The 17,326-nt window shown below is 39.8% G+C and overlaps 1 protein-coding gene across 1 annotated transcript; it reads left to right on the forward strand.

Annotated features, from left to right (window-relative positions):
• Positions 1–585: 585 nt before the first annotated feature.
• Positions 586–17,302, forward strand: LOC135347794 (uncharacterized). The gene is made up of 31 exons (XM_064545846.1): positions 586–1,030; positions 1,972–2,063; positions 2,249–2,293; positions 3,529–3,675; positions 3,814–3,888; positions 4,111–4,200; positions 4,394–4,445; positions 4,560–4,747; positions 5,003–5,129; positions 6,912–7,022; positions 7,099–7,184; positions 7,283–7,390; positions 7,656–7,722; positions 7,927–8,231; positions 8,653–9,030; positions 9,314–9,450; positions 9,568–9,730; positions 9,855–9,947; positions 10,161–10,496; positions 10,712–10,795; positions 11,094–11,181; positions 11,411–11,544; positions 11,770–11,880; positions 12,119–12,275; positions 12,561–12,751; positions 12,869–13,111; positions 13,306–13,407; positions 14,527–14,682; positions 14,952–15,201; positions 15,529–15,625; positions 16,389–17,302. Exons 1-31 carry the CDS (start codon positions 805–807, stop codon positions 17,137–17,139), a joined length of 5,190 nt encoding a protein of 1,729 aa, XP_064401916.1. The 5' UTR covers positions 586–804; the 3' UTR covers positions 17,140–17,302.
• Positions 17,303–17,326: the final 24 nt, after the last annotated feature.

A 17,326-nucleotide genomic window follows, 5' to 3' on the forward strand; every position in this document is an offset into this window, starting at 1 on the left:
CAGCAATGGCTTCTGTTTTTCAAGGGAGAAGCCTTGCGATATGTGTCAGGATTCTTAGTGGTATCTTAGTGGTATCTATTGACCTATAACATCTTGGATTGTGACTTCATTGACAGATCATGTAGGTGCGCACAGTGAAGCGGGTCAATGTGGGCCAATGAGTTTTGTTCTCCTCTGTCGAATAAGGTTGTCTGGATAGCTACCGAATTAAGTACAATAAATGTTCATTATAGAGAGTACAGTGGAACCCCTCTTAACGGCCAGGCTAAACATCCGGTATATCCAGGAATGAAACAACAACACCAATATTAAAGGCCACCTAGATAGTCTACCACTGTAAATAATTATCGAGGGGTTCCAGTACAGTATACGTACTAAGTATAATTGTCCCATTTTCCTATGATCCGGGATTCCCTGCATGGTAGATCTAGAGGTTTCAGCGAAAGCATCTGTGACATATCTATGGTATCCATTGATGTATTGTGACCATGCCACTTAGAGAGTTTGTTCAATGGTTAGATAAGATCCTAGCAACAAACAAATTGAATTTCCTGTTTCTGATGTCCACCTATAATTATAGTCTACATCCTATGAATACAGGTAGTACAACTACATCGTAGATGAATTGTGCAACTGCTCTGCTCTGAGATCCTGAGAGTATAACTGGTTGGCATACAAACCATTTATTATATATAGTTTTTTTTGTTTCAGGACTAGATATAATTAGCTAGAACAAGACTGCAAGCAAAATCTAGTTCTACTGCACTGGAAGCCTAGCTGGTTTAAACAAGGAGCTGAACTAAAATGAAACTGTATCTGCTGTGTGTAGCTGTCTTGGTGCTGCAATTCTGCTGGTGCCAGGGTGGATCTATGGACTACGATATGGACGATATATTCACCACGCAGTCACCTACAACTCCATGTATGGGAAGCAGTGAGTCTGGATCTGGATCAGGACTGTCACTGACAACAGACTGCATGACTGGCTCAACTACTACGGAGGATGTCCCGGGCACAATGGAACCAGAAGGTATGCATGTCAGATGAGAGGTCTTACTTATTCGTATCAATTTTATGTGGAATGGTCTGCGTAAAAATGTGTTTTGCCCTGTGACCTGGTATGGAACATTATTATCAGAACTAATACTAGTTTGTCCGGGTAGTTATAGTCTGGGATAAATTAAGATTAAGATTACTTGCACCATTGAAGAGTTAGAGGGATAGGAAACGGTTGGTATCTCGAGTAACATCCGCGCTACGCTGCGGTTTAATCGAGGCCATCACAACAATATCTATTTCTACACTCAGTGCATAATAAACTACAAGTAACTGTGCTTAGTCCGTGCAACTCACTTATATTTCAAGGTCTATAACTATTGTAGCAGTCATAACCAGCACGCTTACACATTATATGTTCCAATAGCTCTAAAACAGCCTTGGGAACATATAACTTTATTGGAAAGTCTCTTTTTACTGGGTGTGGTCAGTCATTAGCAAGTACTACACGTGGCTCATGGACTAGGCGTGTTATAAGTTGCTGAAAAAGATGATGTCTCGAGGAAACACAGCTTTAATTGGGAGTTACCCGGCAAAAATGTGCTTAATAGCCTTGTAACGCAGAGAATTTTCGAGGCTCCACTGCAGATTCAATGTAAAATCATCATGTGCACCACTCCGTTTCCTATCCCTCTAACTCTTCAATCTATGCTTGCACAAAGCTTGGAGTGTTTACAAGCAATTGCAAGCTTGAACGAGGATGTGGTGGCTTATACATACATAATTATATACATGTGGTGGCTTATACATACATGTACAGCTACAGCTATGAATAAATAATTAGGCAATAAGCTATAAGCCTGTGCACCTCTTTGATTAACCTGGTTTCACTATTGTAGCCATTAATTTTAGTTAATTCTGTACTGTTCAATCATAACAGCACTATCAATGTAATTATTACGTGTTATTCTTCAGAGTGTGTCCCTCCGTCTCTCCCGGGCCTTCCATCACTGACGAGGGAGGACGCTGTATGGAGGGCTCAGTGCTACGCTGGATGTGCATCAATTGTACGTAAAAAGCTAGCTAGCACACACGATTTTAGTTTCTTAGGTCAGTACTACATGCATGTCACTAGTAGATCACCAAAGCCTTTTTCATAAAGGTGATGTAGCCCATCATCGACCAGTTTACTTGTGCAAAAAACTAGCGTAAAACATACTAATGAAGCATTTTAACTTCTTACCATTTCTAGTACCTCGGTGAAGCCGGCTTCAGTCAACCCACCCTGCAGACTCTGGTGAGTTAACTGGTTGAACTGTCTGATTGGTTGATTTGTTGTGCGGTTGAGCCTATTACCGTACGTGTACTATAATCATAGTACCTCAATAGAGAGGTGCATGGTCACTTTAACAATGTGAGCACGGTAGGGGAGTAATTTTTATGAGATAAAAATAATTATTCTGGGCAAGCTGTATAACCTCTACGAAAATTTCGAATTTCCCCAAAAATTGTTTTGGTGTGGTTTACTGGAATGTGTGAAATACAGTGCATGTGATGAAGTTATAATCAGCAAACAGATCACCGCGTTAAACAAATTATTTACCCCACGAAAATTACCCGCTATTTGGTACTGACTGTTTAACAGGTTTCACTATTCAGTATTTTCTCGCTGCGTAATTAATTACATTTGAAGTCTCTTAAAATATATGGTATCTCGGGGAAACACATTCGATAATTGCCTGCATAAACAACAACAATGAAGGCTTACTACCCAATCAAGTGCTACGTACAAGCTTCAAATTGTATTAATGACTGCAAGGGCCATATAGAAACCATTGGAATGGTGTTGGTATCTATTTGTTAATTAGTAATCGAATTATATAAATGTAAACATTTACTTGTATTGTCTAGTGCTACGCCTGCATGGTGTACAAGAGGACACTCAATGCATGTCAGATACAGTCGTTTCATGTTGTGCCGTACCAGATGAATTATAGTGACACATGTGTCTGTATTGACTGCTGCAATTTGACAACTCGGCACTATTAATGCTAGTTTATAGGCTCTAGTTTCTGTAATAAAGTTCAATTGAAGTGGGATGCAAATAGTAAATCTGCAATACAGGGAGATGGCTAAACACCATCTAATTCTTCCATTGATGGTAATTTCAGTGAATTGTTGGGGGTGCATGAGTGTGAGGTCACACAGTGTCATTATAGGATGTGGTCTGTTGCTGCCCTGTAGCATTATGGCTTTGTTGTCAAGCGTGGGTGGGACACCAGTCGCCTTGTCTGTATAAGTGTACACTCAGGTACTTTGAAGAAATTATGTTGCACTACATATTGCTCCTCTGTCTGGTGAAATTGTGAAATACGTTCATACTATCAAGCCATGCAATCGTAATATCTAGCCAAGCTTTATTCACTGTGCTTCTGACCACAAAATTTACTTTAATACAAACCTAAACGAAAATACTGAAGGTTCCACTGCTCATATGGTTGAAGGAATTACGCACATTTCTCTTTATTACAGGGCTACCCTGGTTACCCACTGTGGAGTTTAGTGACCAAGTCGTATATTCTGAGTGAGGATATCACCAATGACTGTCTAGAGGGAGGAGCGGCAGATCTCAATGGATGTAATGCTGACTGCTTTCGTTTGAGTAATGCTTACAGACAGGTATTGTTGAACAATATACCTCTCGATCAATAACCTTCATGGTATCCAACACACTAAGCTACATATATATTAGCTCAAACTTGCTTGATGATGAATGTCTGTATCCGCATGATAATTTTATCAATCACTTATTCTTAGATTCTGGATTGTGAAAGAGGTTGTTTGCAGAACTTTAATGATCCTCAAGACCCCATCACATGTGGCAGTAGTTGTGTAAGTTGATAATTTTGATGTAGATATCAAGTACTGTATTTAAAGCTTGCAGGTTGTACTACCTGATTATTTCTCGATTGGGAGTTATTATAAGTGTTTACATCTTCTCTAATCCTTCCCTATAATATTATTATATTAAGCTTTTATTGCCTGGAAATAACTACATAATTAATATTAATTGTTCAATCAATTTCAATTTGCTTTGTCGTGAACTATGTACAGAGAAGCGACTGCAGACAGAATGAACAGAACGGTTGTGGTGGCACAAAGGGCTGCTTCAGTGACGTTGTCCAACCGTGCGGCCTTCGTTGCGTGAGTCTTAAGCAGTTTATTTTGACCTCTTAGTCTCTAAAATTCTGCTTTGCTTTTGCACTCATGCATTTCTGGAGCATATTTCCTGGTGTGTTTGTAAGATTTTGCTTTTGCTCACAGTATAATTATTATTATGCATAATTATACGTATAAAGGTAAACATTCTTGACTATATATACGTATGATTTTACAGAATCTCGGAGACTGTCAAGCCGGATGTACATATGCTGCCAATTTTTTTGAAAGTAAGAAATGAACATTCTATACGTATCAATGTACACATTATTACTCTACAAACAATTACTCTAATTGAAATCTGTCGGGTTAGTTAGTTAGTGAGCATATTTAATATTCTACAGGCTCATACCGTGAAGAAGCTGTTCCTGTGGAGCCTCCCACCATCACTATTCTACCAGGCTCCAGCATGATCTACTACATTGATCTAAACAACACGACTCTCCCTGTGACCAATGAGAGATTGGGCTATTCAACGCTGATCATCAAAGTGGAGAATTTGTCAGATAACTCGTCATCTTATTATGTACTGGTGAGTTTTATAAACTGTGCAGAAATTTAAGTTATTTACTGCAAGCTAGCAATTGTCAGTCTCTGTGCGTGTACGTGTAGCAGTTAGGCTGCATCATTATTGCATTAATTAGTCCCCTTCTATTATTACCAGATGGCATAACTCACTATAGTCGAGCGTAACCATGCTTGTGCTTTGTACATAATAATAATAGAACTATTGTTTCCGTCATACACACATTTTTAAGCTCATTGCCATTTATATAATTTAACACAGGATGAAGGTTTTCAATTCAACTTGGGATCCTTTTCCAACCAGAAAGTCAACATATCGTATGCTGTGGTAGCCACTAATACCGAAGTGTCTCCATTTTCTCGACCCACTGAACTAACAGTTGGAGAAGGTAAGATCTTTGTAATCTTTTAACTGTCAGTAAAGAAAACCCTCAAGCTATTAATGACTGGTGTAGATAAAGATAAACACTAATTAATATAGCATAGCATTGTATGTTGTTCAAGATAGATGAATCTTTAATCTGTTTTTAAGAGGTAATAATTATGATTGATTGTCAGTGTCTGGTTAGAAGTTGTGTCAATTGCTTAAAATGTCAATAGCTAGTAGTGCACAATAAGTTCCCAAGCTGCCAAGAGTGAAGCACGTCAGAAAAGATGCTGTGCTAGGGGCGTTGGTTCCTATGGTGCTTCAGTATTCTGTCTAGGAATGCACTCTATACCTTTGGCTCAGAGCTAAAGTCTATTTGTGTTGAGGTTGACCTTTGTAATGTTGTCATAGCTTGTCATACTTCAAAGTTTAATATACCATTAGATTTCTTGTTAAAAAAAGCGCTTCTATATGTGCTATATATAGAGCTGAAGCTTCAACCAGCTAAAAGTTAGTATTTTCCATGTAGAAGTCCCTGGCATACTTGTTATATTGACCACATAACTTCCGGGACCGAACTCAACGCAAATTGACTTTAGTTTAAATTTGTTGGGAGGCATTGTGCATGTGACTCACTATGACTAAGTATAGTGGGTGCATGTGCTTTAATTAGAGCTTAATTATTAGTGCGTATAGTCTATATAGATCGTGTGTTACTTCATGTTCTTATATCAGAGTAAAGCTGCGTACTGCTTTGCTTTGAAGCCTTGTTCTACACTTAATAGTATGTTGTGTTAGTTAGAGCTCTTTGTTGATGAAAGTGCTTAAAACAAGCCATTTCGTGTAGTTAACGAGGCAGTACACAGTGGGTGGTAGTTTTATGACCACTAACAGTGTACTTTTCCTTGTATGGTCAAATTTCCACAAAAAAGTATTAACGCTAAAATTAAATAAGATCAAGATGTCTGTATAGGCATAACCTGATTTGTATGTTCTCCATTGTTGTATACGTATATGTCATGTGTGTGCGTGTATATGTGGGTGCATGTGTGTGTGTGTGTGGGGGGGGTAGGTTCCATGGTAATCGCACAATATACACAGCAACGCTTATCGCATATTAGACAAGTGCGATAACATCTGAACAACAACATAATTATTATACTGGGCCTAAAACCTTTTACCTTAGCGTCTACAAATTCAGAGCATACACAACATCTTTATTAATGGTTATTACTAAGTTCCTAACCGGGCGGCAGCTCTACAGTCACTTAATGTGATTCTTTGCACGCTTCAATAAATAAATGCAGGATTCATCGAGTCTACCCACTTTTTGCACATGCATGCAGTTCGTGAATTAACAGCTCCATACTGATATGCCCTGTTTCATGTGCATGTAGTATTCTACACTAATGTGCATGTAGCTGCTCCCCACTAGTGGTGACTCCATTGTAATGTGAAGCCCCTTAAAGAAGGGAAACCTTGTGTAGCAGACATCTGTTTGTGGTAGAGAGACGTCAACAGGAAATGCTTGTCCTAATTTTTGTGGTTCTAAACAAGTATGTGTTTAGCCTTGCCCCTACCCCCACTTCCCCCCTCCTTATTAATGGTTTCTTGCACTCTAGGCCTGCGAAAGAGGCTACTATAAATTGTGATTCATTACTGTATTGCTAACGAAATCCCTCACTACATACGTCATTTGAAACTCACTGATAGCAGATATAATATATATCTCCTTTCTATACTATTTCATATCCACTTACGTGACTAATAATTATAATCATCTGTGTGTCTCCCTCCTCTTCAGCTGTGCTAACAGAGTTCCCTGGGCAGCTGCAAACCTTTCAATACGAAGTGCTTGAAGATCCTGAAACTTTCAGATACTTCATGGTACAACTAACCTGGAGCCTGCCATGCAGTACGTTTTTAGTGTATCGACAATAATAGTATAGCTTTTTATTAGTATGTGTGATTTATAATGTCTGTTTCCAAAGATGCGGAATATATTGAGGGTTATCGGATTTCTCTCTCTGGGTTTTCAGTCTTCTGCGGGTCATTTCAGGCGGATGTTTTGAGCGGCGTAAGTGAAGTTTTATTCTCATGGGTGCATTGATATGCAAACGATATAGTGTCAAGGTCATTTTCGTTTTCATTTCAAATTCTAATGAATGTACCTAGACTCCTGAGTTTCCTGAGAATTCGACGAGCTTCACCATACGCAACACTGAGACCTTTGACCCCGATAACATCATTGCCCCAATCTCAGCCTGCTCCTACACTGCTAGGGTGAGTTGAAAGTTTACTAAGCAGTCTTATATAGACATCTGGGATTTCATGATTCATTTTCTAGTCAAAAAAGCCATAATTATATCAAGATATTTACTGTTGGTTGTTCTGTGATGAACTAATTTATGGCTTCTGAGCATACAATTTACCATGTTACCGAACTTCCGGAGAAGATAAGAGAAAATTCTGTAATAGTACTATATACTTACAGGTAGAACTGCATTGATTCACTGCTGTATTTATGGCATGCTTGATGCTTGTACAGATTGTAGTTCTACCAGATGGCCCTGACTCCGGGGAGCCTGCTTCAATCAACATCAACTCAGGAATATGTAAGTTTCTATTCATTTTATTTCTTGATGTATAGCTAAGCTCAGTCGTAGCTATTTTAGCAGTACACGTATAGTGTCTTCACTACTGAGCTGTGTTAATGTGTGGCCGTGATAGTGTACTTAGTACAACTTACTCATATCACAACTAAACTATTGCTAGCCTACTTTGCTAGCTATAATCACGTTTCTCTCCATGTACTGTAGATCGTCAGCCAACCATGGCAGACTTCAGCCTGAACTGTTCCAGCAGAGTCAACCCTCAAACAGGACGATCATACGACCTCACAGTTGAGCTCGTTTTCTGTCCTGCTTTCACTCAAATATTCCAGGATCAGGCAATCGAAAATTTCCAGATTGCCTCCGTTGTCTATAATAAGAACAACCCTCCGACTCCCCTTCCTGGAGGTATCATATTTCTAAATTTAGGGCGTGTCAATGGAAGTTTGCAACAGTTTCACACCTTCTTCGAAAGTGCTCCACTACCTTCAGACCAGCAGTACAGAATTTCAGTAAGTCGAGTGACATACAATTTTCCATTCCATGTTTTCGAGCTTACCTGTTTTAAATTACACGAGTTATTAGTGTCGTCAACTATACTTACACAAGTACAAAAAAACATTTTGTGGTAGAATAAGGTTAATTAATTGGAAGAGCATGCATGTACCACTGAAATAAAAAAAAGTTCGCAAACAATATTGCATGTGGGCTGGTATAGTCTTTGCATGCTCCAACCAGTTAAGGGTGGGGCTCAATCTTTGAGATCTTTACCAATTGGGTACGCGTACTTTTTGGTGGGCAGGGTTCATCTTGTAGAGTCTAAAATAGTTATTATAATCACACACCGTGTTGTGGTATTCCTATAAAGACTTCACCGTAGTAGCTACGGCAATGTATTTAATGCAGTCAGTGTACTTGTTATTTTCCTCATAGGCTGATCTGAGGTACCAGAGAGGACTACCGCGTGATCTCTCTAATGATGTTATCTTTGCAACATGCTTTCTACCAGACGTGGGTCCGGTGTCACCAGGCAATGTAACACTTGTTAACAGTACCATAGTTGGTCTGCCCAGCGAAAGCTTTGGAACAGGGCAAAGAAATATATTTACTCAGATCAGAGTCGTTTGGTCTCCGCCCGAGAGCCTGGGCTCAGGAGTGACATCGTACCAGGTCCGAGTTGAAAGAGAACCAATTGAGATTGACGATATGAGTGTGTCTAATGACAAAGTAGCTGATAATGGGCAGCTGTCTCTGCAAGAGGAGTACTCTTTTAGTGACGTTCCTGCTGGCATCATCACTCTGTATGTACAGGTAAGTTAAATATCTTAAGTCGCCATTTTTAGCGTCTGGGTCACGCTTGTGTGTATGTCGTAACATGTTGCAGTACAATTATGACTGTATGATTTAGATTCAACTAATAATGGATGTGTATAATGCCATAAAACTTAGATGCCCCTGCAGGCTCTCATGACGACTCTTGATATAATATATTTCTTGAATTTTGAATTCTCTATACTATCAAAATTAGTAGGACTCATGTTCACTTGTTGTACATACGCATTTACTTATTGTACTCATAATAATATAATAATAGGTTCGAGCCTCCAATGACCCAGCTCGAGTTGTCGGACTGTGGAGCGTTCCAGTTGAACTCAACGTGACAGTGTTCAACCCTCCATCCCCTGGCACCATGAAAGAAAATGATTACAATATCACCACTTTTTCTTACAGGTGAGCGCTGGAAATTAAAAGTTGTGAATTCCTGAAAATTTAGACAAATGTCTGCTAGCACCCTAGCTCGTACAGTAAAACAGTAGATGCATGTGTAATTCCAATATCTTTGTGCAGTATCGACCACCAATCAATGAACCAGCTGTCGGTGATGATGGAGGTCGAGTTTATATCCCCTATTATTGAGTTTGGGGTGGTCAACCAGTACCAGTTCTATGGTGGACCCGTGGAGCTGGAAGCACAAGACAATAGTCCATCAAGAGTCACTAGTTTCACTCCGGTACGTTTATAGCTCACTACAAAGGGGAAACACCTTTAATTGGAAAATTAACTTTCAATGAAGAGAAATTGCTTACATTCCAACATACGTAGCTATAATTATAGCTTCAATTCTGTTTCTTCAGAAAGTGTCTGACAGTCGACAGCCTCAGACTGAACCCTCTATATTCTCTGTTCCAATTCCAGAACTAGGAAAAAGCGCCAGTGCTTTCGTACAGGTGAAAATACTTAGTCAAGTATATACCAATTGTCCATTTATCTTTTAAGTGTGCAGCATGGTACCTATACCTACCAATGGGTTGTTATTGAGATGTTCAATTGTAATTATCTCACAATTAAGTACCCTATGGTTCATCATGTCTATATATCCGCTTTTAATCATACTAGTACATACACTATAGTTCAATCACTTGCCCCCCATTATTATTTAGATGCGAGCCGTGACTATTTTTGAAGGTAGCACCCTCATGCGCACTGGAAACTGGAGCCTACCGGAAACAGTCTCAATTTTTATCACCCCTCCCCCTGGCGACGTCTCCATCAATAGAGATAATATTGTCTTCACTGCTGTATTTTTTGGAAGCCAACTAAGACTAACCGTTAGCTTGGAGGTCGAGTGGACGAGTCCCAATGTAACCTTGAGTAGTATCCAGCGGAAGAAGCGACAATCTGATGCCATGGAAACAATGTTTAGATTAGCTCTCGGAACTGAGCCGATCGAAATGTTTGGAGAAATACCAGTGGACACTGCTACGCAGACATTCGATGTAAGTGGAACCGAATTATTGCATGGCCTAAAACCTCTAGTTTACTTGGCATACCCACTCTAACCTAATTTCTGCTATTATGGTCATAGATTCTGATTGTACTAGCTGTTAGCCTATAGCTAGTTTGAGCATCACTACGTATTTAAGGGCTTAGGTGATTTTTTGACTGAGTTGTTATGGTCTAATCAACTTCTGTCATGCACCTAATATTGTAGGGGAGCAGTGTCAGTGGTATGGTGGATGCTAACCTGTTCTTTGATAATGAAGAAGATCCTACGAACTCAACACTGTATCTACAGGTAAGTTTAAAGATACCTGCATGCAGAAGTACCATAATTATAGCGATTATAATTATAACTAAAAGTAGATACAGTGAATCTACTGAACAAGGGTATGATTAACAGCTTCAGTTTTGACCTCTTTCAATCATCGTTTTTTCATATCATTGCCTGTGTTGTGTATAATTATTACTGGAAAATAAATCTCATAATCATTTCGGACAGTCTTTTATCAAATTTTCCATTGTAAAAGCAAAGTATTCGACCCTTAACCTATTATCCACAACATCATCTCCTTCTCTGTACCGGTATCCTGCAGATTCAGACCCAGACTCCCCTGTCCATGGATGGTGGTGCCTGGAGTGACCCAATCGCTATCAACGTGTCCAATGTCAACTTCGTACAACGTGCGTAGCACTATAATCATAGTACCTCTTGTGAAAAAATAATGTGTGATTATATTCTTTTGTGTGCTACCATAAATAATTCCAGTAGCTCAAAGTAGCACTTTAATTGATTCCTCAAGCTATTGTTTTTCACATTTAAGAGACAGTTAAACTTCATTCTATGCTTTTAATTCAAGTGGCCTAGGTCTGAATGATACTAATGAAATTAAATTTGGCGTTAACTCTACAGCTGGCTTGTCTGTGGGTGCAGTGGTTGCAATCGCTGTTGCAATTCCATTCGTATTGATCCTAGTGTTACTGTTAGTGCTGATACTGGTTCCCGTGGGATTGATCATCAGGAGAAAGAAGAGATACCAATATGTTGTGAGTGTCACATAACAACATAATTATTAACAACAGGAGATGAAGAATTGTTTGCATGTATGGATCAAAATATACATCAAAGCTAGCTTCGGGAGCTAAAAATCTCACTCCCTTTATATACACATACAATTAATGCTAATTTGACCTAAGCTCTATGCCATGCTGTTATTGAAGCTACGAAGAAGAGTTAACCAATTCCCTCATTTTGTCTTTTCTCGAATGCAGACTGAAGATTTTACTGACAACAACATGATGAATCTGGCCAATGAGCAGAAAATGACTTCATTCTTTGCCGGGGAGATAGAGGGAAAAGAACCACTACTGGATGAGTGGGAGGTGAGCATATGAAAACTGCCTGGGTATAGACTGCTCAATTTGCTACTTTTTCTCGTACACGTAACAGTGAGATTATTAAACAAACGCTTATACTACACTCACAATTCAATTTCTGTGTGAAATGCGGCCCTTTACACACTGTGTATGCAAGTAACTTCGGTTAGCATAAATTACAACTTCTACATGTATACATGTAGTTCCTCAATTGACATAGTGACCCACATCATCTTTGCTATAGATTGACACTGGTGAGGTTATAGTGGAAGATCATCTCGGAGAGGGAGCCTTTGGTTTGGTGTTCAAGGGAGTTGTTCGTGGACCACTCAGAAACTCTAAACTCAGTCCAAAACTCAAGCAATCTATTGCCATTCCTGTAGCCATCAAGTTGCTCAAAGGTGAGCTGAACCACTGTATATAATACTGAACTACGACGGCACAACGTATGTACATGTGTACGTGATTGCATAGAATAGTCTCGTTTTTGCTGATATAGTTTATATGACCAGTTTGTGAGCTAACTTTGAATATTGGAGCGTCTAGGTTATGAGTATACATACTAAAATGTGAGTGTTTTCACCTAAATTAACCCATACACCATTATCATTTAACCGCTGAATAATTTTCGACATGTACATCGATCATTTCACTATAATTATAATTATAGTTTATTTTTCATGCAGACACTGCTTCACGTAAAGAGAGGAAGGACTTTCTTGATGAGATTGAGACAATGAAGAAGATATCAGACGGTTTCAATCCTCATGTAGTGAACATGGTTGGCTGTGTGACCCTACAGGAGCCGCTGTGCCTCATTACTGAGTTCGTACCTCACGGAGATCTCCTGGACTACCTCAGGAACCAACGAAAGAAGGTGAGTAGGAGTTACTTTTTGCTACGTAGGTTTTTCAGACCCTGCTATTGCATCTAAATTAATGAGGAGACTGGTTAATTTTTGATCAATATAATTATGCATGCCTACATACTTTAGGCTGCTTCCAAGAGGAGAAGTGATTATATTCTGCGTCAGGAACTCGAAAACCAAAAGAAAGCTTACGATGAACTCAGACGCAAAGTGGAGATACTCCAATCAGGCCAGGAGGATGACCCCTCTCGCTCAACCGGGGGCAGTGGCTATGCCGAGATCGTGCAGCTGAGGGATATGGAGCAACTGGGGGAGCTTTCGAAAAACCAAATGATGGAAAGTCAGGGAGTGGAAGGAATAAGAAATCAGGTACGTATTAATTTTGCCTTTATAGCCATTAAAATGTCATAACTTGTGCGCAGTGAATCTATATCTCTCTAGTATCCTGATTGAGTGTCTTCTTTACATGAACAAAATATATTAAAAATGGCTGAAATGCTATTTTCTTTGGCCATTAGTATTTTCTCATGAGTGGTATTGAGCATTATGTTATTTTCATGCAGGTCATACAAGAAGAGGAGGCTGGTCTGCATACTATTGTGGAGGAGAACACTTTTGCCGATAACGACTCTGACGGGATGCCTTCTTCTCCTGCCCCTTACCTGGTGAGTGTTTCCACAAATCATTGCATGCCTACACACATTACAGAAAACAAACTGGAATCCACTTTAACCATTATTTATCGGATAGAGTCTTCTTCTCAGTATTATAATGTATAATTATGCCTCGAGGCGTAGCCGCACGAGGGATACGGTAAAGCTGACTGTGTGTGTGTCTGTCTGTCTGTCTGTCTGTCTGTCTGTCTGTCTGTCTGTCTGTGTGTGTATTCCAGCTATAACTGCTCAACGGTTGCAATGCGACGAAAACTAACAGCTTCTATAGGCTTCTAGCCACGTTCTCTTGGATTTTGATTCGTGGATTAGCAAACTAAAGCTTCTTTCTCGAGTTATGGCTAGTTTGACTCACATTGAAGGCTGTTGCAGTCTCTTCAGAATCTTTCATAGCATCATCTGTCCGCACAAACTTTCTATTCAACATATGAGTTAGCCTTGCACTAAAGCGCTAGCTTTTTGTTAGCTACAATACTCAGAAAATATCTGTTAAAACAGCTAGCTAGCAGTAGCCATTTGTGAAATTGATCTCTTTGGACACACCCTTTAATTATTCCTGTGGATGTAATGCGCATGCGCGCTCATTCCCCATGATATCCAAGATCCAGATCCAGATTCTCCTGGCAGAATCATCTTTGTCTTGAGGGCCTGGTAAGCCACAAAACACTACCATATAACAATATAGATAACAATATGCATGTACACAGGTCTTTTCTTCTTAGATATTATATACACTGAACTACAGATCCTGGAAGAATCAATTTTCTTCTTTCTTGAGGTCCTGGTAAGCCACATAATACAATAAATAACAACAATAGATGCATGTAAATAAGTCTTTTCTTCTCAGTGACTTTATATAGATAAGCTAACTTTAATATAAAATTCATTATAGATAACACTCTAATACTTTTGAGCGAAAGCAAAAACATGGCGAGAGGCATTAGCACAGCGCCAGCTTGAACACTAGTTATATCAGTAAATTGCCTACAAATATTTGGCTTACAAATATTTACGGCACAAATGTATGTGTGCAAAAAACATATTGTATTAGAACGTTAGTGGTCCTTCTGTACACTATACCCTCCCTACATCTTCCCTTCATCCTCACCTCAGGAAGCCAGCAATGAGTACTCTCACCTTGACCCCCCCCAGAAGGGAGTGGAGGCAACCAACGAGAAACAGGATGAGGAGGAAGACCCGTACATGGAACTAGGGGAGCTGGAGGCTAACGACCTCATGCAGTTTGCCTACCAGATCGCCACTGGAATGGTGAGAGATAGTTGAGTTAAAACGGCTGGGCTTCCATATGTATATGTCGTCACCACTTAAGTTATGGGTAAAATCAAACTCCTTGTCAGGTTCCGTTGCATGCATAGCATACCTTAACACGCAACTGTAATGAATGTGCCCTAGCTGCATGCATGCATGCATGCATGGTATATTACATGTGAATCTTCAACTCACAATTTAACGTACGAGCACAGTGGAAAATGTTTCGGGATTCTTATCAATTCCTTTCTCTCGATATACACATGCAGGAATATCTTGCCAGTCTAAACATAGTGCATCGCGACCTGGCCTGTCGTAACATCCTGGTTGGTGAGGACAAGAATCTTAAGATCACTGACTTTGGTCTCTCCCGAGAGGTAGAGGAAGTGTACGTGAAGAAGACACGAGGTCGCCTGCCCCTCAAGTGGATGGCTCTTGAATCTATCAATGAAAGAGAGTTCTCCACCTCCTCTGATGTGTGGTCCTTTGGAGTGGTCCTTTGGGAGATTGGAACACTGGGTAAGTACAGTTTATTTCCTTGCCAATTTGCCAGCATCTATATATCTAGCGTGTCAGTGGAACAACCTGCATGTATACCAACGTTAGCACGTACGTATATAGTGGCACACTGTATGTCTTTGATATTTGGGCATAAATCCAAACTCTTTTAGCGTTTTTATACTGTGGTCGCAATGTACAAAAGTGTTTGCCTTATCTAAAGACAACACGATCAAAATTAATGTCTACATGATTAATGCCTATATAGTACCACTCTTATTTGAAAGCACCGCCAAATGCATATAAGTTGAGCTTGTATTCACTAAATGCACTGACTCATTACTGTAGGTGGCTTCCCCTACCCAACCATCAGCAACACTGATCTCCTCATGATGCTAAAGCAAGGCTATCGTCTCGAAAAGCCAGACAACTGCGCCCCTCAAGTGTGAGTTATATACAAGTAACGTAACGCATGAAGTAGTGCAACTGCCACCTATAAAATGAAAGCACCGCAGGTGCTGATGCCTCGGTGAAGATGCCAAAGCTACATAACATAAAGCTACTAATAATTTTGCTGCATGCAAAAACTCACAGAATGGGTAATGATCGACCATTATTATTGTTAAAAACGATCTATGCCAAAAGTTCAAGTCTAAAATTAATGGCTGCATTAGCAGAGCCTTGCAGCTCTCTTCTCACTCTTGCAGCTACCAATAGCTAGCGTTTTAGTGCAGAGCTAACTACTAAGTAGAGTAGCAACACTCGGTAAACAAGTTTGGCTACGTGCTCTTCTGAAAAAACTGCAATGGCATTCCAAGTAAGCAAAACTAGGTATAACTCGAGAACAAAGCATTATTTTGCAAATCCACGAATTAAAATCCAAGTAAACATGACTAGAAGCCTATAGAAACTCTTACTTGCACTTGATTCATCCTTGAGCAGCTGTAGCAGTCTACACAGACAGACAGACAGACAGACACACAAACACACTACCGTATACCTCACTTGCGCATGCGCACCGAGGCATAATAATCGATGTGGCTATAGAACATGCTAGAACATACATCAATAGATTATGCTATACCATTGAATTGTGTACACTGCAATCACTTTTTGTTTGTACAAGTAGCAATATCATAAACAACTATAATTATGTGCAATTCTCGTATCCTATAGATATTACTATTAGGAACTCTCTGCACATACAGGTATGAAGTGATGCTTGAGTGCTGGAACGAGCATCCTATCGATCGTCCCACCTTCACAAAATTGCGCAGCAAGTTCAGCGATATGCTCCTAGCAACCACAAGTGATACGTACATGATCCTCGAAGTTGATGACCAGAAGGTCTACTACACGGTGGCAGATGATGATGAAAAAAGAGAAAGAAGTGATAGCAGCAGTTCTTCAGATAGTGACTCGAGTATCAAGAAATCGAAAAGCAAGGAGATTAAAAAGCCAGTGTGGTCAAAGCCAGTCAATCCTTATGTTGATACACCTGCCAGTCGATTGGAGCCAATTACTGAGTACGCTCAGGACGATGATAATGTGGTGACCGTCGAACAACACGATACTTCTTCTTCGGACGAGGACGAATATGACAGAAGGGGAATTGAGAGTGCATATGTGGATCAACCTGCAATGCGTTCCGTTCCAAATATGTCAGATTCTAATTCCAATGAACCTCAAAATGGGCATGTTTTAAGTTCCGAGGATGGTGATCGCCATATGAGTACCGGAGTCCCGATTTCTCTGCTCACTGACAATAAACCCACCCAGCACACGCCGGTCACACACCACAGCAAGTCAAACCCCTACGTTGATTCCCCAGGCACTGGACAGCTGTTGCCTGACCCGCCGAAATACGAGAATGAGATTGTTATCGATTCTTCTCGAATGAAACCTCTGAGTGAGGAGTTGGGCCTAATGGATGGTGGGGACACTGGTACCGTACTATAAACTAATTTGGATTCAAAAACTGATGAACTATAAGTCAAACTTTACTCATTTTAAACAAATTTTGTATTGATATCTTACTGCTGCGCTATGTAATAAAACATTTAGAAGTTTACTTTCACTGTATCCCTATTGCATCTATAATATATTATCTTGGTTAGTCTAATCTGGTGAGAAAGCAATATCGTGC

The sequence above is a fragment of the Halichondria panicea genome, chromosome 14, assembly GCF_963675165.1.
Source record: "Halichondria panicea chromosome 14, odHalPani1.1, whole genome shotgun sequence".
NCBI classification, from domain to species: Eukaryota; Metazoa; Porifera; class Demospongiae; order Suberitida; family Halichondriidae; genus Halichondria; species Halichondria panicea.

Coding starts and splice junctions, on each gene's coding strand:
- LOC135347794 (XM_064545846.1), top strand. CDS start 805: ATGAAACTGTATCTGCTGTGTGTAGCTGTCTTGGTGCTGCAATTCTGC. Junction 7,185..7,282: donor AGGCGGATGTTTTGAGCGGC/GTAAGTGAAGTT, acceptor GAATGTACCTAG/ACTCCTGAGTTTCCTGAGAA. Junction 12,276..12,560: donor AGCCATCAAGTTGCTCAAAG/GTGAGCTGAACC, acceptor TTTTTCATGCAG/ACACTGCTTCACGTAAAGAG.